Raw genomic sequence first — 23,896 nt, 5'->3', positions numbered from 1 at the left:
TGGTGGGCTTAATTCTAACTTGGCACCTCATTCATTCGCTGTAGGCAGCATGGATGGAGCCTAAGATACTCCTAAGCCCTCCACCAGTAAGGAGCTGCATGAGGACAGCCTGAGGGCATGCTGAAGTTAGCCCATCTTTGAGCAAGCTGATCTCCAGAGGTCCTTCCTGAGCAAAATGACCAAGCGTAAATTTCAGCTACTGATTTTGCAGGACCTCTGGTATGAACTGCTCTGTAAGTGGTTACTCCCACTGTACCTGGGGAGCAGCATCCAACAGCAGCTAACCCCATATGTGCCTCAGATGCAAGGAGACAAGCTGGGTGCATCACCTAGAGGCAACACTCAACCCCCTTCTGCCTGTGTTGAGCCTGCAGAGCTCCCTCCCTGCTGAGCTGCAGGCGAGGGTGCACAGCTCTGCCTGTAACCTTACCTGCAGCTCTCATTCATCATCCTGACCAGGGACAAGTCACCTTGCCATGAAAAGCCCACTGGCTGTGGCACAGTGCTGCAGCAAACACCCAGCTAATTTAGAGGAAGTGCAGCCTTCCCAGAATTCATTCAAAAGGCAAGCTGGCTTTATTATTTTTCAACTGTATATACAAGTAATCTGGGTCTTCTGTACATTCCATTAATAGGAAATTCTTTAAATTATTAACATAATAAATAACATTGAATCAGCTGTGCAAGTCAGAGCACAAACTTAATTGCACTACTACAAAAGTAGATAGCTCATCAAAGCACATACTTCAAGTTAAAAGCAAGACACCAGGACCAAAAGGCATGATTGAGGCACTTGCAGTTTAAAACACCTGTGGTTTCTCTCACTCCTCTACTACCCAAAGCTGTCAGCTAGAGACAGGGTATTACCCCTATGCTACAGCTTTTTCCTAAAGCAGGGCTTCTGTAGAAAAATTTCACTTGATCATTAAGTAATGTAACTCCTAAGTTATTTTGCTCCTTTTTTGAGTACTCAAACTTCCACTGCCACTGATGCTGACTAATGCAACGTAGCAGAAGAACCAGGGAAGCCTTTTGAAGAGAGCTCCACAGAACACCTTGGGAGGGGTTTACCTGTTCTCCCTCAGACACTCCCAGAGATGGAGTCATTGCAGCTGCACCCAGAGCAGAACTGACAAAAGCCCTCAACACCCAGGGCTGCAGCATTGTTTTCACACAAGATGCATCCTGAGAAGCCTCCCAGATGAACAACAGCGTGAAATGGCACTGGCACATCACACACACACCCCAACCTATGTAAACATGCAGTGCTTGGTGTGCTGGAACAACATGGAGGGACTGCTGGACCTATAACATAAGGGAACTGGGGGAGCCCTACTGTTAAGATTCAGTGGCCATGTACCTTGAAAATGGAATGTGTTTTAAGCTAGACCATAATATATACAATCAAATGCAGGGATGGAGAACCAAGAGCCCGTAAGCCTGTATTTCAAGAGTGCGCTTGGCATACAGTAGTCTCTTCCACACCACAAGAAAGGCAGCTGCTTTAGATCCAGAACGTGAGAAAGTTTGGCCAGGATGGTTCAAGAACATCTCCTGCAGAAGAGTCAGCAGTCCCAGCTGATATCATCTTTCTGTAGTGAAGTCTGTATGGTCTGCATGTCTCTCAGCAACTGAAGATTCTTCCGGCTCTTCTCTCCAGGCTTCACTTTGATGGGACCTGCATTCTTGCCTTTTGTGCTTACTGTAGTTGTTACTTTAACCTCACTGACTGGGAACCTGCTGTCTTTTATTTGTTTAGCAGAAGTCTTTCTGGACTTGCATTCTCTCCTAAGTCTCTCTAGCTGAAAGAGAAGCCCAAAGAAAAATATTAAGAAGTGATCTTGTTTCAGTTTTATGTTCAGCGATTCTTCCAAACAGCTGAAATATCCCACCGCTTATCTCACCCAGGTAAGCAGATGGTTCCAAGTCACACTCAACAATAAATATTTTATTTTCCTTACAAAGCATTGTTATATTTGCATCTTTAGAGCTGTGTTTAGCTTACAGTCTGATCTACCACCTCTCTAAAAACTGAAGCTCATTATGGGGGAACACCGCCATTAGTAATGTAACAGAAAAAGGTGTAGATGAAAGAAGTTGATTTGCCACTGTTACCATCCAGTGATTAAAAAAGAAAACAAGTGTTTTTTACATACATACTAGTAATTTTAATAGCTAGTCGCTACCAGAGGTGTAGCTTTGAAAAGAATACCAGAGCTCTGCTGGGGTGAAGAGGTGGTATCCACACACAGCACTGTAAATCACAGCATCAAACACTCAGTTCTTCCCAGCAAAGACTGAATGGGGAACTGGACAGTCTGAGGTTCAGACACATTCATATGCCCAAACCACAACATGGGTGGCTTCTATAGCTCCCCTCTCTAGGGTGGTGGTGGTCCCTCCTCCTAGCTGACAGCATGCAGCATCATTACTGCTGGGAACTACAGCACATCTGCTTCTCTGCAGCAGTTCCTCTGAAGATCATAAGATATCTAAGTGAGTAACACTTCTAATAGCAAACATTTTGCAGATCCATTCTGGATGTCAGGTCTCAGCCTGTGTTTTGTGTATAAGCTACATCAGGTGAGGGTGAATCGTGGTTCATATGAACTGAACCAGATTAAACACATGGGTTTAAGCTCTTTGAAAGAAATTCAGTAAAATTAATGAAAACAAAAGAAAACAGGGAATCAATGTGTGTGTTTTATAGCTTTGAATGAAAAGGCTACACTATCCAAAACATTCTGAAAGTTATAGAATAAGCAAAACAGGTATTTTGAGCCTTAAAAAAATGCAAATCAAAACATAAATAGGTAGTTTCCTCCAAGTAAAGGAAAACTGTTCAACAATGTTCAAGGAACAAGAGGAGTGTAAAATGCAATGTGAGAATAGAGGCAAAAGCTCTGTCCAGGACAGGGTGAGGAGTGGGCACAGGGTGACAAAGGATGTTTCTGCAAAAATACTGGTATAGATGGAGGTATGCAGACTAACTTTGGGACATCAAAGGTAGAATTCAGAATTAGACAATGCTACTCTAGTTATTTCTGCTTTATGCAGTTGCTGCTAGATTAGGATATAGCATTAAAAAAACCCTGCTTAAGTCAGCAACTCTACATGAGTATGAACACAGGCAAAAGAAACTCACCTGCAAACGATGCCTCCGAACTTTGCTGATTTGGTCTGCCTTTGCTTCCATCTTTCCCACCAGTGCATCAAGTTCCCTCTCCAGATCTTCCCTCACTGCAATAGTTGGGGCTTCCTGGATGAGCTTTGACAGCTGCTCATGATCACTAGCACACAAGTCAGACAGAACAAAGCTTGTATCAGGCTCCATTGGCTTCTACAGCTCATACCCCAGTTCAGAAATAACACTTCTAGGAAACCATAGCATCAGCAGCCAGACATGTTCAACACACCATAACAAACCAGTAAGAACAGTTTTGCTGGTTTGCAGCACTATTCCAGTAGCTCATCCTGGAGGCAGGCTGCTGCAACATTGAGTCTCAATAATCTAAGTAGCTTCCAACTTCAAAATGCATATCCAAAATGACCAAATAACCCCTTGAGAACTTGATCTCAGCACTCATTCAGTTAATATTTTGTGTATCTGTACCTACTGCAGCTGTGCAGTACAGTAACAATTCATGTTCTGTTAACCAGGACAAGCAAAGCACCAGCAAAGCTGTCCTTTAATGGACTATTTGTCCAGACCCTGCTTTTGGCTAGGATAGAGCTTTCATTTTTAGTAGCTGTTACAGTGCTGTGTTGTGGATTTAGTACAAAAATAATGTTGGTAACACTGATGTTTTCATTGTTCCTGAGGAGTGCTTACCCTAAGCTTTTCAGTGTCTCCTGCTATGCCGGTGAGGAGGGGCACAAGAAGCTGGGGCAGAGAGATTCCTGGGATGGCTGGTTCAAACTGGCCAAAGGGATATTCCATACCATAGAACATCATGCCCAGAATATAAACTAGGGGGAGTTAGCCATGAGAGGACAATTATTGCTGAGGACTGGCATTGGTCAGCAGGTGGTGAACAAATGTACTGTGCATCACATACTTTTTTACCTTGGGTTTTATTCCTCTCCATTTTTCCGTGCTATTATCAATACATTTGACTGTATTTCAATTACTAAACTGTCCTTATTTCAGCCCATGGGTTTTTTCTTTTCCCAGTTTCCCTCCCCATCCCACCAGAGCAGAGGGGCAGGAAAGCAGCTGCATGGTGCTTAGCTGCCAGCTGGGGTTGAACCAAGACAGTACTTTTTGGCATCCAACATGGGCCATGAGGGGTTAATGACAGGTCTGACCAGAATGTGTGAAGACAGATCTTTTCTAGGCATCGTTGTACTGGTTTAACAGCGGCTGGTCGCAATGCTGGTTCATGGTGCCACGGAATCCCGGGCCATGAAATTCCTGGGGGGAATGGGTGTGCTCAGCGCACCGCCGGAGCCACCTACTGGGGAAGCGGTGTAATTACACTGCTCTCATTCCCTGCTCGGCGGGCCAGCCTACAGAAGAGACATGGTCCCACACATTCCCCTTCTTTCTCCAGGCTAATCACAACAGCCTTTGAGAACTCTCAATAGCCCCAGGGTGTTAAAACCAGCGTGGTGCCAGAGCTTGGATCCAGCAAGGTGCTGAATGGAGTTCAGATCAGGGGAAGATTTGTGTCTGCGGGCAGTGAGCGAGCCGCTGTGTGGGATTGACTTCCTGGTTAAACCCCACAGAGAGTAAGCTACCTTCTACACAAAAGACAGGATATAGAGGGTACACACCACAGGGAATCCCGAGTTTCACCTGTGGGACGACAGGGAGAAGATGAAGTGGGATGGAAAACCTATACCTCAACCCTAGAGGCACAGGTATGTGAACCGCAGGGAAAAAAAGCGAGCACAAATAGGGGTTCTTCCAGGAAAGTTGCTGCTTAAGTCTTCATAGTGGGCAGTTCTCCAGACAGAGTGGCAGGGCTGATCTTATTCCTGATCCTATAGATAGGAATCCTAATTCTTTTTTACAGGAAATGGTAGAATCCTAGGACCAGTATTAGAGGAGCCCCATCTCCAGCCAGGTGCAGGAGAGGGACAACCAGATCTACTGGACTGTGTGGATCAGATGGCGTGGCACATCAGACCCAGGGGAGTACAAGGCTTTAGCAGACCCTGGGCCACAGTGTACCCTAATGCTATCAAGCCATACAGGGGCAGAACCCATTTGTATTTCTGCAGTGACAGGGGGATGGTGTTGGAGGCTAACATCGGCCTGACAGAGTGATTGGCAAGAGGACCCCACTGTGGCTGGCCCAGAGGCTCTGTGCACCCTTGGCAGGGCCTGTCTCGGGCGAGGGCATTTAAAGGACCCACAAGGGTACTGGTGGGCTTTCAGTACAGCTGCCCTGGAGACAAAGGAAATGAAGCATCTGTCCACCCTGCCTTGTCTCTCAGAGGACCCTTCTGATGTGGGGCTGCTGAAGATCAAAGAACAAGAGGTGATAGAATGATTTGGGTTGGAAGGGACCTTAAAAATAATTTTGTTCCAAACTCCCTACCATGGGCAGGGACATTTTCTAGTAGACCAGGCTGCTCAGAACCCCATCCCACCTGACCTTGAATGTTTCCAAGAATGGGCACCCACAGCTTCTCTGGACAACCTGTTCAGTGTCTCACTATCCTCACAGTAAAGAATCTCTTCCTAATATCTCATCTAAGTCTGCCCTCTTTCAGTTTAAAGCCATTACCCCTCATATAAACACTACACACCCTTGTAAAAAATCCCTCTCCAGCTGTCTTGTAGCCTCCTTTGAGCCCTGGAAAGCCACAATGAGGTCTCTCTTGAGCCTTCCATTCTCCAGGCTAAAAATCCCAGCTCTCTCAGCCTGTCTTCAGAGGTGCTCCAGCCCTCTGATTTATGTCCTCCTCTGGACTCACTCAAGCAGGCCCACATCCTTCTTATGTTGGGGGTTACAGAGCTGGATGCAACACTCCAGATGAGGTCTCACCAGAGCAGAGCAGAGGGGCAGAATCCCCTCCCTGGCCCTGCTGCCCACGCTGCTTTGGATGCAGCCCAGGACACATTTGGCTCTCTGGGCTGTAAGTGCCCATGGCTGGGTCATGTCCAGCCTCTCATCCACCAGCACCCCCAAATGACTTCAGCCATTCAGCTACCCACCCATCACTTTTTCCTGCCCTGAAAGACTGTTATGACAGCTGAGTCCAAAGTCATGGGCTCAATTAACTCAATGGGCTAGTAAAGGGATGGTCCATAGACTACAGGAATAATATCTGTGTGTACATACATGAAAAGACTGGAAAGGTGATGGTGGTTAACTGGGACATACTGAAAAGTGTGAGGCTTGGGCAGGACATAAATGGTACAGTATAAGGGGTGGATACTGTCCATCCCAGCAGGCAGGAGGGATGGGTGTGGGGGTGTGTGAGTGGCAGCAGGGTACTGAGCTGCTGGCTGGGTCCACACCACAACAGTCTGCTGCATTGGGGCAGTGACTTCTCCCTTGCCTCTTCTGAATATACTGCTGCACATAAGCACAGGTCTGCTGTCCAGACTGTTTAGCAGAGCCTCTATCTGCAAGGAGAATTGACAGCCCCTGCAAGCAGCAAGACAAAGATTACATGCTAGAGACCTCCTAAACTAAGACCTTTCTCAGGCAAAACCTTCCAAGTTCAAAGCAAAAAGGCAAGAATATGAAACATCTACATTCATAAACTGCAATGGAGAATGTACCACACTCACAAACTCATCTGTCCAAATTCATCTTGTAAAGTCAGCAACACTTCTGAGAGCTCTTCCTGAGATGAGGACGAGTCCATTGGCAGGGATGGCCTTCTGCTTTTGCTGGCAGGATGAGCCATACTGGTGGGTTTTGCTAGTGGAGCATCGTTTACCACATGTCTGTTACACAAAGCTTTCGTGTGATGTTTCATCAGGTGCAGCACGTGTTGCACATTGGCAGCAACTGAATGACTGGGACTGGTAGACTGAAAGGAAAAGAGACTTCTTTTAAACGGCATTATCAACAACTTGATAATACTGGAGAGCATTTAAAAACAGTGGCACTTTCATTTTACTGACAAGAATGTAATTTTTGTTTCAGTTAATACGCCCTAACAAGAACACCCTGTCAAGCAGCAGAGCAGGCTCATTTTTGGAAATACCAGCTCAGCTAGTTGTCAATATCCAACAAAGACAATCTGTAAGAAAAGTGTCAAAGAAAATTACATTATCTGACCACTGGGTGTCAGGAGTGCACCGAGGCAAAGACACTTAAGGAGCTGCAGCTACTGAGCTTTGGAATTAATCAGCTCACCTTCCCAGCCACAAAGGGTACATCACCCAGGCACAGTCTGTAATGGGGCTGCACAGTGGAATGTCTCCCAAGAGAGCATTTCTGGAAAGAAAGAAGAAAGAAGTATTTAGCAAAAATTATACTACAGCAAACCTACTTTCCCTTTACTTTGTAGTAAAAGAGGCAACCTGCTCCCTAATCACATGCACACAACCTTATTTAACTCCTCAGAAATTGCCCTTCTCTTCCCCACATCTTACCTTCTCTGGCTGCTTAGCTTTTTTCCTAGGTTGTGTTGCTTTTGGAGAAAGCAGTGGTGATGCTGCTTGAATCAGTAGTCTGTTGGTTTCCAGGCCTGTCTGAAGCTACAATTGAGGGAATAAGGGGAGTTACTGAAATTAGATTAATAAATAATCAGAGACAGTAGTGCAAGCAGAGAATTGCAAACTGAGAATTTTTAAAACATAGGCTCTCTAAAAGCAAGGGCTGCAAATTTTTAGGATATTTTTGCAGTCCAAGGTCAACTTAAACATTAAATATTTCCTCTGGTAGCACTACTTGTCAGCAATCCTAATAAGTTAGAGAATTAGCCTTAGTGCATTAGTCCCATGCAGGCAAGTGCCAAAATATCAGCTGTGCTTTACACTTGACAAGGTATTGGGGAGCTCAAGCCACCCAAGCCTGATCAATTGATCCCATGACATATAGTTACTAGGGAACTACTCCTTCTGTCCTATTAAATTTGACAGTAAAAAACCTACAAACAAACAAACAGCCACAATAACAAAACTAACCACCAAACCATCTATTGAGAGAGTTAGGGTTAGAACTTCCTGTCGACAGTGAGAATCCTAACACGCTTTGCTGTTCAAGAGGAAGATATGGCATGGCTTTAGAAACCATGTCCTGAAGAAGCATTCACAGCACAATTTTTCATTATTAAATTGAGATATCCCTTTCCCCATCACACCAAACTCCTGGCAAAGGTTAATGTTAGAGCCTAACACATTACCTCCATAATTCTTCAGCATCCAATGAATGTTTAATGAACACCACACTTTTGGATTAGAAGATCAGCCAGCATCCTTAAGGGCTCATAATCAAGAGTATGTTGTCTCTTTTTTGCCTCCTTCTACAATATTTTAATTACAATTATGAACAAGGGAGCCCATTTGTTGACCTTGATATATTCAGAGGTTCCCATGCATACTCAATTATGAATTAGTCTGAATTTCTACTCCTCTTTTCCAACTAACTTCTCTTAGTAAAGAAATCAAAGCTTCAGTGCACAGGTGGTGGTAGAAAAAGGTTTCCAAAAAGCTCAGAGAACTTCAGAACATTTGGTACTTCAGGCAGGAGGAAAAACAAACAAAAAACCACAAAAAACCCCCAAACAAAACCAAAAACCCCCAAACAAAACCAAAAAACCAAAAACCAAAACAAAAAACCCCCAAACAAAACCAAAACAAAAAAAAAAATCACAAAAACAAAAAAAAAACCAAACAAAAAAACCCAAAACAAACCCACAAAAAATCCCCAAAACAAACAAACCAACCAACCAAAAAAGATACTAAAACCAGGATTTCATTATTCTGTGAGGCATATGGGGGGCACTTTCAGTAAGCTTAGCTGAAAAGTTGATAAAAAGGAAGAGCTAATTACAGCGCATACCAGTACAAAAGAAATTTCCTGTTGGTTACCTCAGCAGCTTTTTCCTGAACAAGCTTCCTTGCATGTTCTTCCTCCTGAAGCTTCTGTTCCAGCTCTTTCATTTTTTTCTAGTCAAAGTTGAATAAAAATAATAGCATTACTAATGAAACAATTCTTTTTCTTCCTGAAGCCCACAGTACTAAGAGCTTGAGCAAAACTATGAGTCCATCTTAGGATTTAAAGATAAATGAAGACTTGTGCATTGTACTGATGGCTGATGCTTCACCTGTATAGGCATAAACACAGCAGTCAAAAGCTTACGCTTAACATTTACTCTTTTTTTCTATTCTTACATTCACAACTGGTATCTGAAGTTAAGTCACAGCCAAATACACACAGAGCAATACACAAGGCTCTTTCTTTTCAATTGTAAAATCACCCTAGACAGTAGGTTGCTTTGTATACATTATCCTCCAAGATTCTGTACTACAAAAGAGCTAACAAAGACATATCATTATAAGGCAAGGGAAGACTTGCTTTATTTAGACCACTAATGGTATTTTTGCTAAAATCTGTAACTTGCACTCTTTCAAGAAAAGAATTTTGAATATGTAGCCACCTTTCTAATAAAAAAAGAGGGAGGAAAGGTTGCATGATGCCTCTGAGATACCTTTAAACAAAACTGAAGTAATTTCATCTTTTTATCACAAAAGCATATAAGAAGCCTTTTGAAACTCCTCTTCAAAGGAAAAGGTTAAGGGAAAAAGCACATATTTCTTTGTAAACCTCCAACAAGATGAAAACATTGTTTAAACAAGATACACTGAAATTCCCAATGTGAAAGTTATCAAGTAACTTTCTGGCTTTATACAGCAGTGAAAAAACAATCCAGAGCTCCAGTACCCAAAACAATTTCCCTTCTCTTCCCCCAAAGACTGATAATTCAAGAGCCACTAATCAAACTTAAGGCAGAAAAGTGTGCTAGACAGAGTGATGGCTGGATTTGAACACTTGTTTATAAACCCACTACACTGAGGTACTAAATATTTCTGCTTTACTTAAGCATTAACTACAAAAATAATGCAATGAGCTGTTATACAAAGGTGTTAAAAGGCAAAAGCCTGGATAAACATTAAGGACAAAGGCACTATATAAAGGAACCAACTTTTTCTATTGAATAAAAGAACCATTCTGATGATTTATTTTTTTCATTCAAAACAAAGGTATTCCAGGTAACTTAAAATCATCTTCTGCCCTTTACAGTTATTGGCACAACCCTTGATATCCGTGGTCAGTCTCAAAGACTTTTTTTTAATCTGTTAAGCATGAAAATATTGAGGAAAATATTCTCTTTAAACTGAAGATTGACATGAAGCTGGGCCAAGGCTTTTATTCTGAAATGAATGAGTATTTCCTCAGCTAGCTGTTCGGCTGCAGCAGGCAGCTCAAACTGCACAGCAAGAGTGTATCTTACTGTATCACCTGTGATAGACCCTGTTAGAAATTATATACCAAATTTAGATTCCCTAAATGATTTCATTGTTTATAGAAGGTATTATGCAGATTACTGGACTGTCACTAAGAGAGAGGCCACAGAGCCAAGCGAACAGACCCTGCCCAGCACTGCTGCCCATCACATAAGACAGTACTGCAAAGCAAGCAGACTGCAGGTCAGCACTGGGCTGCCTGACCATCCGACTCAATCACCAGGAGCCACTGCAAAAAATTTTAATGACAAAATAGAAATAAAATATTTCTATTTTTGGCCTGTTTTCTAACAGAAAATTATTTTCATGCAACCACCTACTCACAGAATCCCAGAATCATAGGATGGTTTAGGTTGAAAGGACCTTTAAAGGTCACTTAAGTCCATGGGCAGGGACACTTTCCACTAGACCATGTTGCTCAAAGCCTTGTCCAAACTCATCTTGAATGTTTCCAGGAACAGGGCATCTACCATCTCTGTGGACAATCTGTTCCAGTGTTTTGCCTCCCTCACTGTAAAAAATTTCTCCCTTGTATTTAGTTTACCCTCTTCTAGTTTAAAAGCACTGCCTCTTGTTCTATCACTACACTACAGGCCCTGCTAAAACATCTGTCCCCATCTTTTTAATAAGCCCCCTTTAAAAACTGAAAGGCCACAATAAGATCTCCCTGGAGCCTTCTCTTCTCCAGGCTGAACAACCCCAACTCTCTCAGCCTGTCTCCACAGGAGAGGTGTTCCAACACTGCGGTGATTTTCGTGGCCTCCTCTGGACCTGCTCCAACAGTTCCATGTCCTTCCTGTGCTGAGGACCTCAGGGTTGGACACAGAGCTGCAGGTGGGGTCTCACTAGGGCAGCGTGGAGGGGCAGAATCACCTCCCTTACTCTGCTGACCACGCTGCTTTTGATGCAGCCCAACCCACAGAATGGGTTGGGGCCCCCCACAGAATGGGGGGTTAAGTCTCACTGTTAGCATTAAGATCAATTACTATGAACCACAGTTATCCAAAAAATGTCATCCACACACACATTCAAATTCTGGCCATCTGGCTCCATGCAAGACCACAGGCCAAACTGCACTTTCAGGGAACAGCCCTGTTTCTTTACTCCATCTTCAGACACAGACATGATCAGATCTTCTCAGTCAGCTGTCCAGAGCCTGCACTGCAGGACTACAGTTGCAATAAAGATGTCTCAAAAGCATTTCCAGGGTAAGTACTCCAATTACAAGTACTTCACATAAATAGGAATCTCAGCATTTCCTTTCCACAGGCAATACTGACATCAGCAAATTACTTGAGGACAATACTTACAGGGCCAGGTAGTGGTTCTTGGGAGATAAAATGCTCTCAGTAAGACCCCCATAGAACTTGTGCTCTGGCAGTGTCTGAACTCAGAGGCAGATACATCACCACTCACTCATGAGCCATCACCTCACCACTTTCCATCCATTTCAGCACATCCTGTATGAAACTGTCTCTTATTTCTTGCTTCAAACTCGATTTGAAAATGTTCCTATGATCTTGCCACAACTACAGCAGAGATCGAAGAGGGAACAGATGCAATGCTTCTGAGTAGAGAGTGCAATCACCCTTTAAAGATTATAAGGTAACACCTATCACATGGATGCTCACATAGGAACATAGTCTATAACCACAGAGGCAGGCAGACCTGTCAACCAGAAAATGGCTCATGACAGCATAATGATCACAAGGAAAATGACTTGGCATCACAGCTAAATCCAGATTTATTTCAGTCCCAAGAACTGCTTCAAAATTGTGTGAATTTAACACCCAATTCCCCTTAAACATATTTAATTGTGACAGCTACTAATTCCTGAAGATAAAGAATCAAAGCTCTCTGGTTTGTTCCAGAAAAGAACACAAGAAGAACCATAAGGCTGAAATTATTTTCACTAGCCAGGCACAAAAAGGCAAACAACCCAGTCTCACCAAACTTCAGCTACTATCAGTCAAAAACTTGGTAAAAGCCTTTCAGAGGGAATGCCAGTTGCTGAACTTGTTATTTCAACTCTAATCCTAGAGGAAACTACTACTACTTTCAGAGTACAAGACCCAGGAGACTCTTATTTCTCTTTTCAAGTGTTTGGCCTAAATAAACAATGCAACCACTTGTACTCTACAACTGCAGCTCACCACAATGGGGTGTCAAGATCATAAAAAGCTTGTAGCAGCCGCTTTGGCTCAGGGACTTCCAAGAATAGTTGTAGCATCTAAATGTTCTGCAGCAAGCCAAACAGCTAAAGATTTACTACCAAATATCTCCTTATGTACTTCTGGAGAAACACCATCTACTTTACCACCTGAGATAAGGGCTGGTGTGCAGGGTGGCAAGCCTATGATTTGATAGAATCCAGAGCTGCCATCCTCAATACCACAATTTAATCACATACTATCTGGTCCTCTTGAGGGAGCAGGGAAAAAATTTGCATAAGGAAGCCTCTCCCTGGCTAAGCCCTCTGTAGTTTCCAGGCTTGGGAGACTTGTGGTGTCTTTACAGCAACAGAGGGAGGTACAGGGATGGGACTTCAGAGGCCAACACCACAGAGGGTACACAGAGATGGATGGGGTTTGCATGGCAAGGCACTGGTAGCAATGGGGCTACAGGGGTGGCTTCTCTGAGGAGCTGCCAGAAACTTTCCCATGTCAACAGAACCAATGCTAACAGAGCCAGTGCCAGCTGGCTCCAAAACAGACCCACCGCTGGCCAAGGCTGAGCCCAACAGCAATGGTGGTAGCACCACTGGGATTACAGATTTAAGGAGGGGAAAAAAACTGCTAGGGAACAGCAGCAAAAAGGGAGGAGTGAGAATATTTGAAAGCAGCAGCCTTGCAGATCCTAAGGTCAAAAAGGGAGGGGGAGAAGGTACTCCACGTGCTAGAGCAGAGATTCCCCTGCAGCCCCATGGTAAGATTGAGTTTTATTTCTCACCATAAAATTACAAAAACTATAAAAATTCAAGGGTCAACCCACAACAGAATATGACCAAACACAGTCATGTTGAGTTTGTAGAAGCTCCTGATTCAAACAGTGTCCTGAAAAGGCAGACTGACCCAAACCCATCCAGTGCTAGAGGCCTTGCAACAGCAGGCTCCAGAAGTCTGCACACAAAATAACTAATAATAATTGTGCTTCTTATTAAGGAGGGATAAAAGGAAAAGAATACATCAAATTCATACAAGTCAAGGTACATCTGGATAATAACAGAAAATAACTGCTAGCATTCAGTAGCATGCAAAGCAAGCCAAGATCTTAGGAATGGCTGCAATTTTACAATGCCTAGGCACCAACAAAGCACAAAAGAGGAACACCAACAGACTATTAAGGCTTAATAAAACTCCAACTCCAGCAGTGTACAGTGACCCAAAGTCTACCTGGACATGTAGACTTTCAGCAGTAACTTCAAGTTTTTACAACAGCTCAGTTTTAAAATGAAGTTTAGTTGCTGTCCTACTCTAAAGCACAAGGCTTTGCTCAGCTCTGCTACTGCCATAGAGCTGTGAAGTACAGATTAGAATAAGCAAGATAAATCTGATATAGTACCCAACACAAATGACAGACCTCTGCTAAGGACTGCATCGTAGTAAGTCTGCTATACTCTTTTTCCAGTATATCCAGCTTTTCCAATTTTGACTGAACATGCGATTGGTCAAGAAGCCGATCTCTCTCCAAGAAGCCCTTGAAGGGAGAAGTGAAAAGGAAAACAATTATAACAAAGGAAAACAATTATAAGCACAAGAAAACAAGACCATCTTGTGTCTGGAGCACAAAGGAGGCCCATAAACAGTCCAAAGGAACTCCTACTTCCTCTGTGCAATTTTAGATGGTGCCACAATCAGGGAGCAAATTGCACCATCAGCAGTAGGGAACCACACACTTAACCACAGCTGATAGGAAGGATTCTGCAGTCTCTCCCTCCTCCCAACCCAACACAGTAAAAAAAGAAAAAAAATCATTATGCAGAAATTAGAAATAGCTTTCTCAATTTTTTTCTTCAGTAAATATTTAACAAACTGAAATAGAATAGCCACAGAGACCAACAAACAGACAGCTCTAGGTGACCCATATTTCTATAAAACAAAATTCAAGCTCATTTTAGATATAGGCCAAATCCCAATTACTGATGGTGGGAAATAGAAATTTTACTGCTATTTCTACAGAACCAGTATTACAGCCCCAATTTAGCAAGAGAAGCGCTAGTAAAGAAAATCCCCAAAGACCTGAAGAGTGTAAACACAAAAGGGAGTTTTTTTACCAGTGGCACACAGGTATAACACTGGAGAATAACGATGAGCTACTGCAGTAAGCCAATCATGCAGAAGCAAACAATTCATATTAATACCAGAGCCTGCTACTGCCTTAGAAACGGGTGCACAAAGAAAATACCAGGGTCTTGAGAAGACTGGGAAATGTAAGTAGGGAAGATATCCATACCTAAGGATATGAAGGCCAGCTGAAATAGACATCCATGCTTAAAGGTATTAAAATTACACTAACTATGAAAAATCATGACATAATTAATGATTTTTATGATTTAACCCTGAGATAGTTTTGGGAACACACCTGTTTCTCCAAAAGATGTGACTTCTCGTTTTCTGCATGCTGGATCATTTTCCTCATGTAGTCCAGCTGTTTCTCTAGAAGGCTGCATCGAGACTCAGCAGCTGCCAGCTGAGAACACAGCTCTGAAGATAACAGAAGGCAGAAAATGGAAATAATGTATTGCTTGGTCCTGGGATTTTTTTTGTTGTTGTATTCAGGACAGTTTCAAAACAAACAAGAAAAGGACCATCTAAGAAACTTACCCATTATGCCTAATGAACTTCTGTATGCATAAAAATCCCTAAACCAAAGAATGCCTTTAAATTATTTCTTTGTAACTCCACATGCCATTGCAAATTAAAAGATGCTAAACAAAGTAAACTAAAATTAGTTTAGGCATTGATAGGAATCAAGTTTCATCCACATCAATGTTCTATAGTATCTATACAAAATTTGCAAACAACCTTGATTTTTCTTTGACACTTCAGTCTTGTCATGTTCTTTGCGTTGCATTTGCTCACTCAGTACTTTTTTATAGTCTGCTGTTTCCCTGCTGAGGTGTTTTACATTCTCCTCTGCCTGAAACCGTTCCAACTCCAGTCGATGAATTTTTTCCTGGAGATTCTTCAGGGCAGAAAATATTGCTGCAATTGAATATGTACCTTTTGTTAGATACCATTAAATCACCACTTCAAGACAACACCGAACTTGCAATGCTATTATAAAAACACGTTATGTAAGAAGGTCAGAGTGTTCCCTACCAGCATCCAAGAGTCCTTCCAGGAATTAAGACCTGTTTCCCTTTGAACCATAACTGATTCTAAAACTAGTCTTGAACAAATAGATGCCCTTAGTGCACCCCCTTCACCTGACACATCTGGGAAAGATACAACTATTTCCCAGAACAAGTCATATAAATATTGTGTCAATTAAGAACAAACAGTGCATCCTCTGACCCTTTATCAAAAGAAAATGAAAAGTCACAATTAGATAGTTAAACAGTGGCAATTATCTATATTATTATTATTCCTACCACAACAAATACATAAACACAATGTTCCCGTGAATGGCCACACAGCATAATAAAGGTTAACTATGAGAAGGGCTACAAAAGTGCTTATTTATAAGTGGACTTCTTTTTTAATTCTTCTGGTTTTTGCACTTGTGCTCCCCTCCTCCACCTAAAAACATACATCTCCTTTGGGCTGAACCATTTTTCCCTTTCTACTGCATTCCCAGCTTTAGCAGTTACTGAACAAAGCCTTTCTATATTCTTCACCACAAAAAGAAAAGCAGTTGTAATAGAACTCACAGCACCTTGCAATTAGACCAACTGCTGGTAATCTGATGTACTGCGCCTCTTAGGTGTGCTGTTTAATTCTGTAAAGGGAACCATAAGCATAAGCCCTTTCCCCAATACAGGGCTGCTAAAGTTAAACATAAGAACATCTGTACACACAGCTCATATAGCAGAATAATCTGCAAGGTCACATCAGCCCTCTCCTTTGTGCTTAAATCCACTCCAGAGAAAGAATGTACCTTTACTACAGAATGCTTGAGCACTAGAACAGTTGGAACTGCATATTGGTTTGGGCATCACATTACCAAAAAGAAAAGAAAAACAAAACAAAACCAAAAAAAAAAGAAAAGAAAAAAGGAAAAATAATTATCAGAATGAGCATCCCAGAGTAAAAATTCATCAAATCTTGAAATGAATATCAGCACATGAGAGTATCACATCAATGGAAACCTGTTAATTACATAAGTAGCAGCAACAGTAGTCACAGTTAAGAGGAAGCTATTGATAATTTGGCCCTATTTGCATATCAGAATCACCAATTGCACCCTCTTCTCTATTTACATTACTGTTCCTTGGATTCAGTTGAAATAGGCATAGCTGAGACAATAAACAGATTTGTTACTATTACTCTTAAAAGCTACATTGAAATCTCTGTATATTCACAGTAATGACTAACAAAATAGCAATGAAGCAACTCAAGCAATGAAAAGATAAAGGTGAAACGCAACAGGATGTCAAGTACCATTCAGTCATTCCTGTTAGAGCATTAAAGCCAACTGTGCATGCTGACACACATATACAACACAGACATTAAAATCACAATAAACAGAACTTACTATACTCAATTTCAGGATTTTTCAATAAGAATTATTTAATACAGGGAACAGGAGTAGCAATAAGGACCCTCAAGAACAATCAAATCAATTTTGCCATTTGAAATTACTAAAATATACGCTCCAGAATGTTTCTGCATTTTTAAAAGCTATGCAAAAAGAGAAACATACTGGATCATCCATGTGTTGGATTCAATTTTCAGTACATATTCACATTTACTTGCACTTTATTTAAACATTTTTTGAAAACAAAAACATTTGCTGATTTTAAAAAAGGGATATAATTTATCCGATTGTCTTCCACCACCTATCCTTATCTCAGAGTTGGCAGAGTCACCATTTGAAAAAAAACTGCCAAGTGAAAACTTGGAAGTCAAAAGTTTATTGCTAATGCAACATGGAGCACACTCGACAAAAATACACCTGCATCAGTAATTCATAAGGAAGCTTTTTCCTGCGCATCCCATTTTTCATTTGTAAAGATTGTTTTAATTTTGTGTCAACGGCATTCTCAAAAGTGATGGCCTTGAAAGTATATACTGCATTTTAAATAGAACTGCAAGAACTGAGATTTCATCTTCTAGGTCATTAACACAGGAGTCCCTAGTAACTCAGACATGAATTGTGTTATTGGAACAGGGACTTGAGGCTATCATCCTGATTTTTTACTTAGTTTGGGTAATACTAGGATTCATCCTAAATATTCCTCACTTTTGTCCATATAAGGAAAAAGTATCAAGCAGTTCACACACTTAAGCCTCCATGCCACTCCAGTCTTAAAGGGAGCATTTCTGCAATGACCCTGACCAAACGGCTCATCAAAGGATAGGTCCTGCTCTACTCTCCCAAATCCTCATGATATACCCTGTATGTACCCCAAGGCAGCACTGGAGTAAGTCTCACTGGATGACAAGCTTATTCACTAAAACAACAGAAAACTAACCAAGAATAGGTTTTTTGTTCATGTCCAGTCAGTCAAGACAAATCTGTTTACATGGAGATGAACACCAGGACCAGAGTGGGAGAGGGAGACGGAACAGCCTAGAAACAAGAATAAATGGGAATAAAATTGCCTCCCTTTTTGGTTTTATGAGCTCTCAGTTCAGCACTTTGCTGAACCCTTCTCTGTATCCTTTAAGTCTTCAGTGATACAATAAATACTCACAATACACCCTTCATTCATGACAAGCATTTCAATTTTAACAGGACCAAACCTCTTCCTTTGCTCCAAACCATTCTGGGGACTAAAGTCTCCTTATCTCTCACTCAGCTATGAATTCAGGAGAAGAAAGGTTGAAGGAGACGAAGACTGAAGAAGGGACAAAGAAAACATGTCAATACAATTGCACAAAGTACTCAGACAATTTTACAATTCTCTACTTCCGAAGAAGAGCATCTTTCTCCATCTGTAAGATGACCTTTATCATCAGGTGTTCTTTGGAAAAAGAAGTGCAAAGGACCTACAAAACAGGCAACCTGGACATCACTGGGAATTGATAAAAGGATAAAAAGACTTCAATCTTCACAGATGTGGAAGACATACAGTATTTTACCATGATTTGGAAACAGGTAAGAAACCAACTTTGCTGAACTAATACCTCTGCTGTTGCTTTCAGGATATGGAATTACTGGTTTCCATGGGGAGCGCTCCAAATCCGAATTAATAAATGGCTTGTGCTTCGGGTATTCTATAAACGAAGTTGAAGAGAGTCCATCTGTGGCTGATGTAGAGTTACGAGTTATGTGCAGATCATCCTGAAAACAAAATAAAGCTGTTATTCAGCACATTTGTTGCTTTGTCATAACAACAGAAATAAAGAAAAGTAGGATTCCATCAGATGATATGTAGAGGTACGGCTAGAGGAGACTCATATCTCAAAAGCTGTACTTCCTTCTTTTTAGCCTTAGGACGTGTCATTTTTACATTTGACTCCCCTTCACTAAAAACAATATCAAACAGATTAATCTCTTTCCCATACTAGTTTCTGATTTACACTTTTGTTTCCCATTTACTTATACTGTCTGCTGCTCATTGGGAGAAGGCAATCCACAAGCAGTTGGAAAACAACCACATTCCTAATTACTGGTTACATTTACAGCACATGAGATACTGCACTAAGGTGGCCAAACCTGATAAGGCACACCCAGGACCATGGTTCTACATCACCTCATCTAACACAAGAGCTCACTGACTACACATGGGACACAGGACACACTTTGCAGCTGGGAAGGTGAGGTGAGAGTCCCAGTCCCTCTAACTCCACTTACTTCAATTCATCTTCCTTATCTTTCCATTAGTAGATGGAACTTCACAAGACACATCCAGATGGCTTTATGCTACACCTGATTAGTGGTATCAGCACAGGAAACAGCAGATCACAGCCAGGAAAGTACTCCTACCTCTAAGCAGGAACGTACTCTTAAATCAGCTTCAGACTGTTCTGACAAACGTGGCCATAGAGACCATGGATTTCCCAGCAGTCTGCATCAATTTTGCAAACACCTGCTGTGCTTTGGATGTTGCAATGACCTGAAAGGACCACCTAGCTGGGAAGATGCTCTTCTAAATAAAGGAGACATGGCAGAATACAGTGCTGATGGTTTCGACTCAAAAACTCTCTACCTGGCCTAAGCTTTCAATTTGTATATACAAATTAAATGAAATGCTTACTTTTAACTTCTCTCAACTGCACCCATCACTGAACATTTCAGTGACAGAATCTGAAAGCAACCTAAGAGAGGTGGGCTGCAGACAGATGCAAAGCTCCTACAGCTTCCCCCTTCATCAGTAAGACAAATGAGCAACTGCTGATCTTGGCAGGGTGCTTTTAAGCTTTTGCAAATATCAATCATTGGGAGAATATCTCAACCTAAATTAAAATACAGAAAGTATTAAGTACCTCATGGTAAATTGCACAACAGCCCAAAATGCATTATGAGCAGCCAAATGTGGGGGAAAAATTTAAGAAAATTTTAAAGCTATTTAAAGCCCATACACAGCTGATTTCCTCTTACAAATAAAGTGATCCATTGTGGGCAAGAAAATTAGAATCCTAACTACTCTGAGTATGTCAATTGGTGTTTCTAAGCATAGTTTTATGACTGCTTTGCAGTTTGTGTTTATAACATTTTCCTACACAACATAATGGCTTTTCTCAAAATAACGGAATTTGCACACACATTTGGTACCTCAGAAAGTGAATTAAAACACTAATCCCTAATTGAGAATATTTTAATAAAACCATTTCAAGCAGGTGTTTTATGCATATACACACTGCTTTACACTCGGCAGCCTCACAAGTCTAACCAGAACACACGAATCCATCTGATCGAAAGCCTGTTAAGTGCAAACATCAAAAATGCCACCAGCATTACAGGATATGGCATTGATGAGCACAGAATACTACAACCAAATGATGGAGTAAAAACAAACCAAGAAAAACACAGCACTTCTGTAGCAGACAATACAGGAACAGCAGCAACATAAGCCTCAGCAACCATCGATTCAAATATCAATATCCTGTCTGCTATTGATTCAAACCAAAGGTATCCCATGAAACAGTCAAGAGAAAAAGGGGAATCAGTTTGAAACCAAAGTAGGGCTGACAGCATCACAATCCTTCTAAATGTCACCATCATCTTTCATGTCTTTACAGGTAATGTCTCTTCTGAGAATTAAATATAACTATATAAAAATACCAAAGTAAAGGAATTCTTTTGTTTGTTTTTACTGACATTAGTAACATTTTTCTAGCCAACAGCAGACTAAGTGAAAGAAAAATCTGGTGTACTCAAAAGCCCGGAGCACCAAAGTCACACAAAGTAAAGTAAATTGAGGCTTTTGACTAGTTACACATCTTCTAAATTCCACCCGGATGCAGGGAACAGGCACTAATTTGAATAGTCAGAAACAGTAATTTGCAATAGTAATTTGAACAGCGTAATAGTCAGTTCAGATATCTGCTTCAAATAGCTACTGAAAAAATTTATGCTGGAACACCATATGTTATATAGGCAATCGTTCTTTGTTTCAGTATAAATAATAATTTGCTACCAAGTATATTTTTCTTCCATATTTTTAAGCAAGAGAGTGGCTTATATTCAGTTTCATAAATAGTGACTTTAAATAATTTGACAGAATACTTTGTGAGAGTTTACAAAACAGCCTCAAGGAATTTCCCATCACAAAGCTCAAACATCACAGCAATTCTCTGCTCTTTTCCCCACTCCCTCAAGTCATTAAAAATCACTTAAATTTGCTCCTGCTGTTGGAAAGTCTCACAGGGAGTATCATGCTCCAATGCTCAGGAAAATTGTGAAAAATAAAAAAAAATCAGGGAACTCTATATATTTGTTCTGAATCTCAGCTAGGCCACATTTGCTAACTACAGCTCCTCTCTTTCACTGTACTCCCTACAGTCTTTCCTTTCTTAAGCCACATTAAAGGCTCAGAGTAGTAAATGAAGAAGCTTAACAGTCCCACAAGGAGCCAAGTGTACCCTATTACATAACAGCAAGCTGAGCACGTTTTATCTCCACAGGTCTGACAACACTGCCTTCCAAAATTCATGGCTTCCACCACTGCATATCAGCTGCCTACCCAAGCAGAAAGAAGGGAATATTAAAAACACAGACCAGCAATATCTTAACACATCACCAGCACACAGGGACCTCCTGAAGCTCACAAAAGCTGAACACAGCAGGGAAAAAAAAGACACAAGCTCATATGGAAAGTTTTCTGCTAAGAATCAGCAACTTGGGGCTGAGGGACACTTTTCAAACAAACTTCTGTAGACATTAAAAATGACCCATCATAACGTTGTTACTTCCCTGACACAGAAACAAGTACAGCACACCATGAAAAACTATCCAGAGAGCTTTTAAACTCAGTGGTGTACCAGTCATTCCAGTAAGGAAAAGGCAAAAAACCATTTTTCTTGTTATCTTACCCAAATTACTAGATCTGTGGACAGTAAAAATAACAATGATTTATAAACAAACTGTAATGCTAAGTGACAGCAGGACACAACATCTTTCAGGCAGTGACTGCATGAAGAAAGCATAAAGGCACAAAGTCAGCACCTTTGGTACTTGCACTCTGGCACGGGAAAAAGGGATTAAATTAGAATGGGTGCTATTGCAAGTTCTCATCTGGTACCACAACCAAAAAAGGAAAAGAGAAAAAAAGATTGATACCTGGCAATGCTTTAAGTGACATACAGTAGTCTTTGCACGTGGTAAAAAAAAAAAAAAAAAAAAAAAAAAAAAAGGCAAACCCTGGAAAATTATGCAGGGAATGAGCAAAAAAAACCCCAAAATAAGGAGATACTGAATGTACTGATTATAAAACATCCAAGTATCCAGTTATTCAAACTTTCATAGTCATTGTGGAGGGACAATCTCAATTAGCAGCCTACCCTCCCTCATTACTGCAGTACTAGGAGAGTGGGGAAGGAAGGACAGTCCCTAGCCCCTATCACCCACATGCCAAGTTAAGTGCTGGCTGCACCTCCCTGATATAGACTGAGTCAGGAGCACTCTACATTTCAGTAACATCTCTAGTTAAAAGCACACACAAAAAAAGTTAACTTAGTTAAGCCATTACATCAAATGGGGAGGAAAAAATGTTGGCACAATACAGTAATTTTTGTCAACTATCTGCCGTAGAGTGCCAGATGTATTAAAAGCAACTACTTTCAATGTTCAGAAAAATATAAAGTTACGGTTTTGTTCTTTTTTTGAGCACATACAGAAAGTCTACAGTGGGCAACTTTTTTCCCCAAAAGTTTTGTTTTGCTAACTAAATTGATTAACAGCCTCCATTTACCTACTGAAGACTAAAACGAGTCTTCTGACATCCTTTTCTAGACATGCTAGAAACAATTCCATTCAGGAAGGAGATAGGAGTCCTCAAATTCCTCTTGCTGGTCGAGGTGTAAGTATGGGAGCACACTGCAGGGCAGGAGACACACAGCAGAGAACCCCACAACGGGTGCTCACCACCCAGCCAGTGAGATCCCAAAACACGAATCCCCTAAGAGTGATCTCGCACACCATCGTGCTGCAGCCTTTTCAGCATCTCTGCTCCTCCAAAGCGCAAATAAGACACAGCTTCTCACAAAAAAAAAAAAACAAAAACCAAAACCAAACCCAAAACAAAACACAAAAAGACCAAAAAACAAGGAAAAGCGACCACTTAAATTTAGAAAGCGATAAACATCAAGCCAAAACTGCGGACGCGGAAATTCTGGTCCCCAGCGTGCAGGTGGTTACCTGTCCCAATCTGCCAGGTGCTCCCACACGCGCCTAAGGGCACGGGTATCTACCAAAGCCAAACCCCAGCTTAAGGCAACGTTTCCACCTTACAAAGAGAAACAAGCAGACGTGCAATCCACCAGCAGCTCGGCACTGGGAGCTCTGGGCTTGCCGTGCTCGCCCCACTGACCCAGCACTGCACAGAGGGGGCTTGGCTGAGCCCCGCCTGCCCGTGGAACAGGTGCTTTCAAAGTCACGACACCGAGCTATTCGTGAGAACAAACCAAATTCAGCGCTTTGTTCCCATTCGCTTACAAACAGGATCTCCAGGCACTGGCATGGGGACAGCAACAGGGCTGGTATAAACAGCCCAGTATCTGTCTCTTTTTCTGTCGCTTTAGAAAACATGTGTGCATACATCATGGCTTTATACATACATACATACAGATATATATACATATACGTATACGCACATTTACACACATATACACACACAAACACCTATAAACA

The 23,896-nt window shown here is 41.5% G+C and overlaps 2 protein-coding genes across 4 annotated transcripts in view; one reads left to right on the top strand and one right to left on the bottom strand.

The window, feature by feature from the left end:
- Positions 1-553: 553 nt before the first annotated feature.
- On the bottom strand, positions 554-18,745 carry CEP57 (centrosomal protein 57). 3 transcript variants are annotated; one of them, XM_017738212.1, is made up of 11 exons: positions 18,730-18,745; positions 16,316-16,378; positions 15,463-15,642; positions 15,020-15,141; positions 14,000-14,134; positions 9,002-9,079; positions 7,562-7,666; positions 7,323-7,403; positions 6,749-6,993; positions 3,146-3,290; positions 554-1,802 (listed from the first exon to the last, which is right to left on the bottom strand). In XM_017738212.1, exons 3-11 carry the CDS (start codon positions 15,509-15,511, stop codon positions 1,566-1,568), a joined length of 1,197 nt encoding a protein of 398 aa, XP_017593701.1. In that variant the 5' UTR covers positions 15,512-15,642; positions 16,316-16,378; positions 18,730-18,745; the 3' UTR covers positions 554-1,565. The 3 variants fall into 3 exon arrangements, with proteins under 3 accessions (XP_017593701.1, XP_017593699.1, XP_017593700.1); XM_017738210.1 differs by lacking the exons at positions 16,316-16,378; positions 18,730-18,745 and adding an exon at positions 18,075-18,723; XM_017738211.1 differs by lacking the exons at positions 16,316-16,378; positions 18,730-18,745 and adding an exon at positions 18,075-18,723 and having other exon boundaries at positions 14,018-14,134.
- Positions 18,746-23,724: 4,979 nt separating this feature from the next.
- FAM76B (family with sequence similarity 76 member B) overlaps positions 23,725-23,896 on the top strand; it is a 13,945-nt gene continuing 13,773 nt past the window's right edge. The window contains exon 1 of the mRNA XM_017738187.1: positions 23,725-23,745. Coding sequence (XP_017593676.1) covers positions 23,725-23,745 — 21 coding nt within the window. The remainder of the gene's footprint in view (positions 23,746-23,896) is intronic.

The sequence above is a fragment of the Corvus brachyrhynchos genome, unplaced genomic scaffold (genome assembly GCF_000691975.1).
Source record: "Corvus brachyrhynchos isolate BGI_N302 unplaced genomic scaffold, ASM69197v1 scaffold117, whole genome shotgun sequence".
NCBI lineage: Eukaryota > Metazoa > Chordata > Aves > Passeriformes > Corvidae > Corvus > Corvus brachyrhynchos.
This window is presented reverse-complemented; position numbering and strand designations above follow the sequence as displayed.

Excerpts from the sequence above, each read along its gene's own strand:
- CEP57 (XM_017738210.1), bottom strand. The coding sequence starts at position 18,096 with ATGAACAAAAAACCTATTCTTG. Across the intron at positions 15,142-15,462 it reads AGTGTCAAAGAAAAATCAAG|AGCTGTGTTCTCAGCTGGCA; the intron begins GTTGTTTGCAAA and ends TGTTATCTTCAG. Across the intron at positions 1,803-3,145 it reads TTCGGAGGCATCGTTTGCAG|CTAGAGAGACTTAGGAGAGA; the intron begins GTGAGTTTCTTT and ends CTTCTCTTTCAG.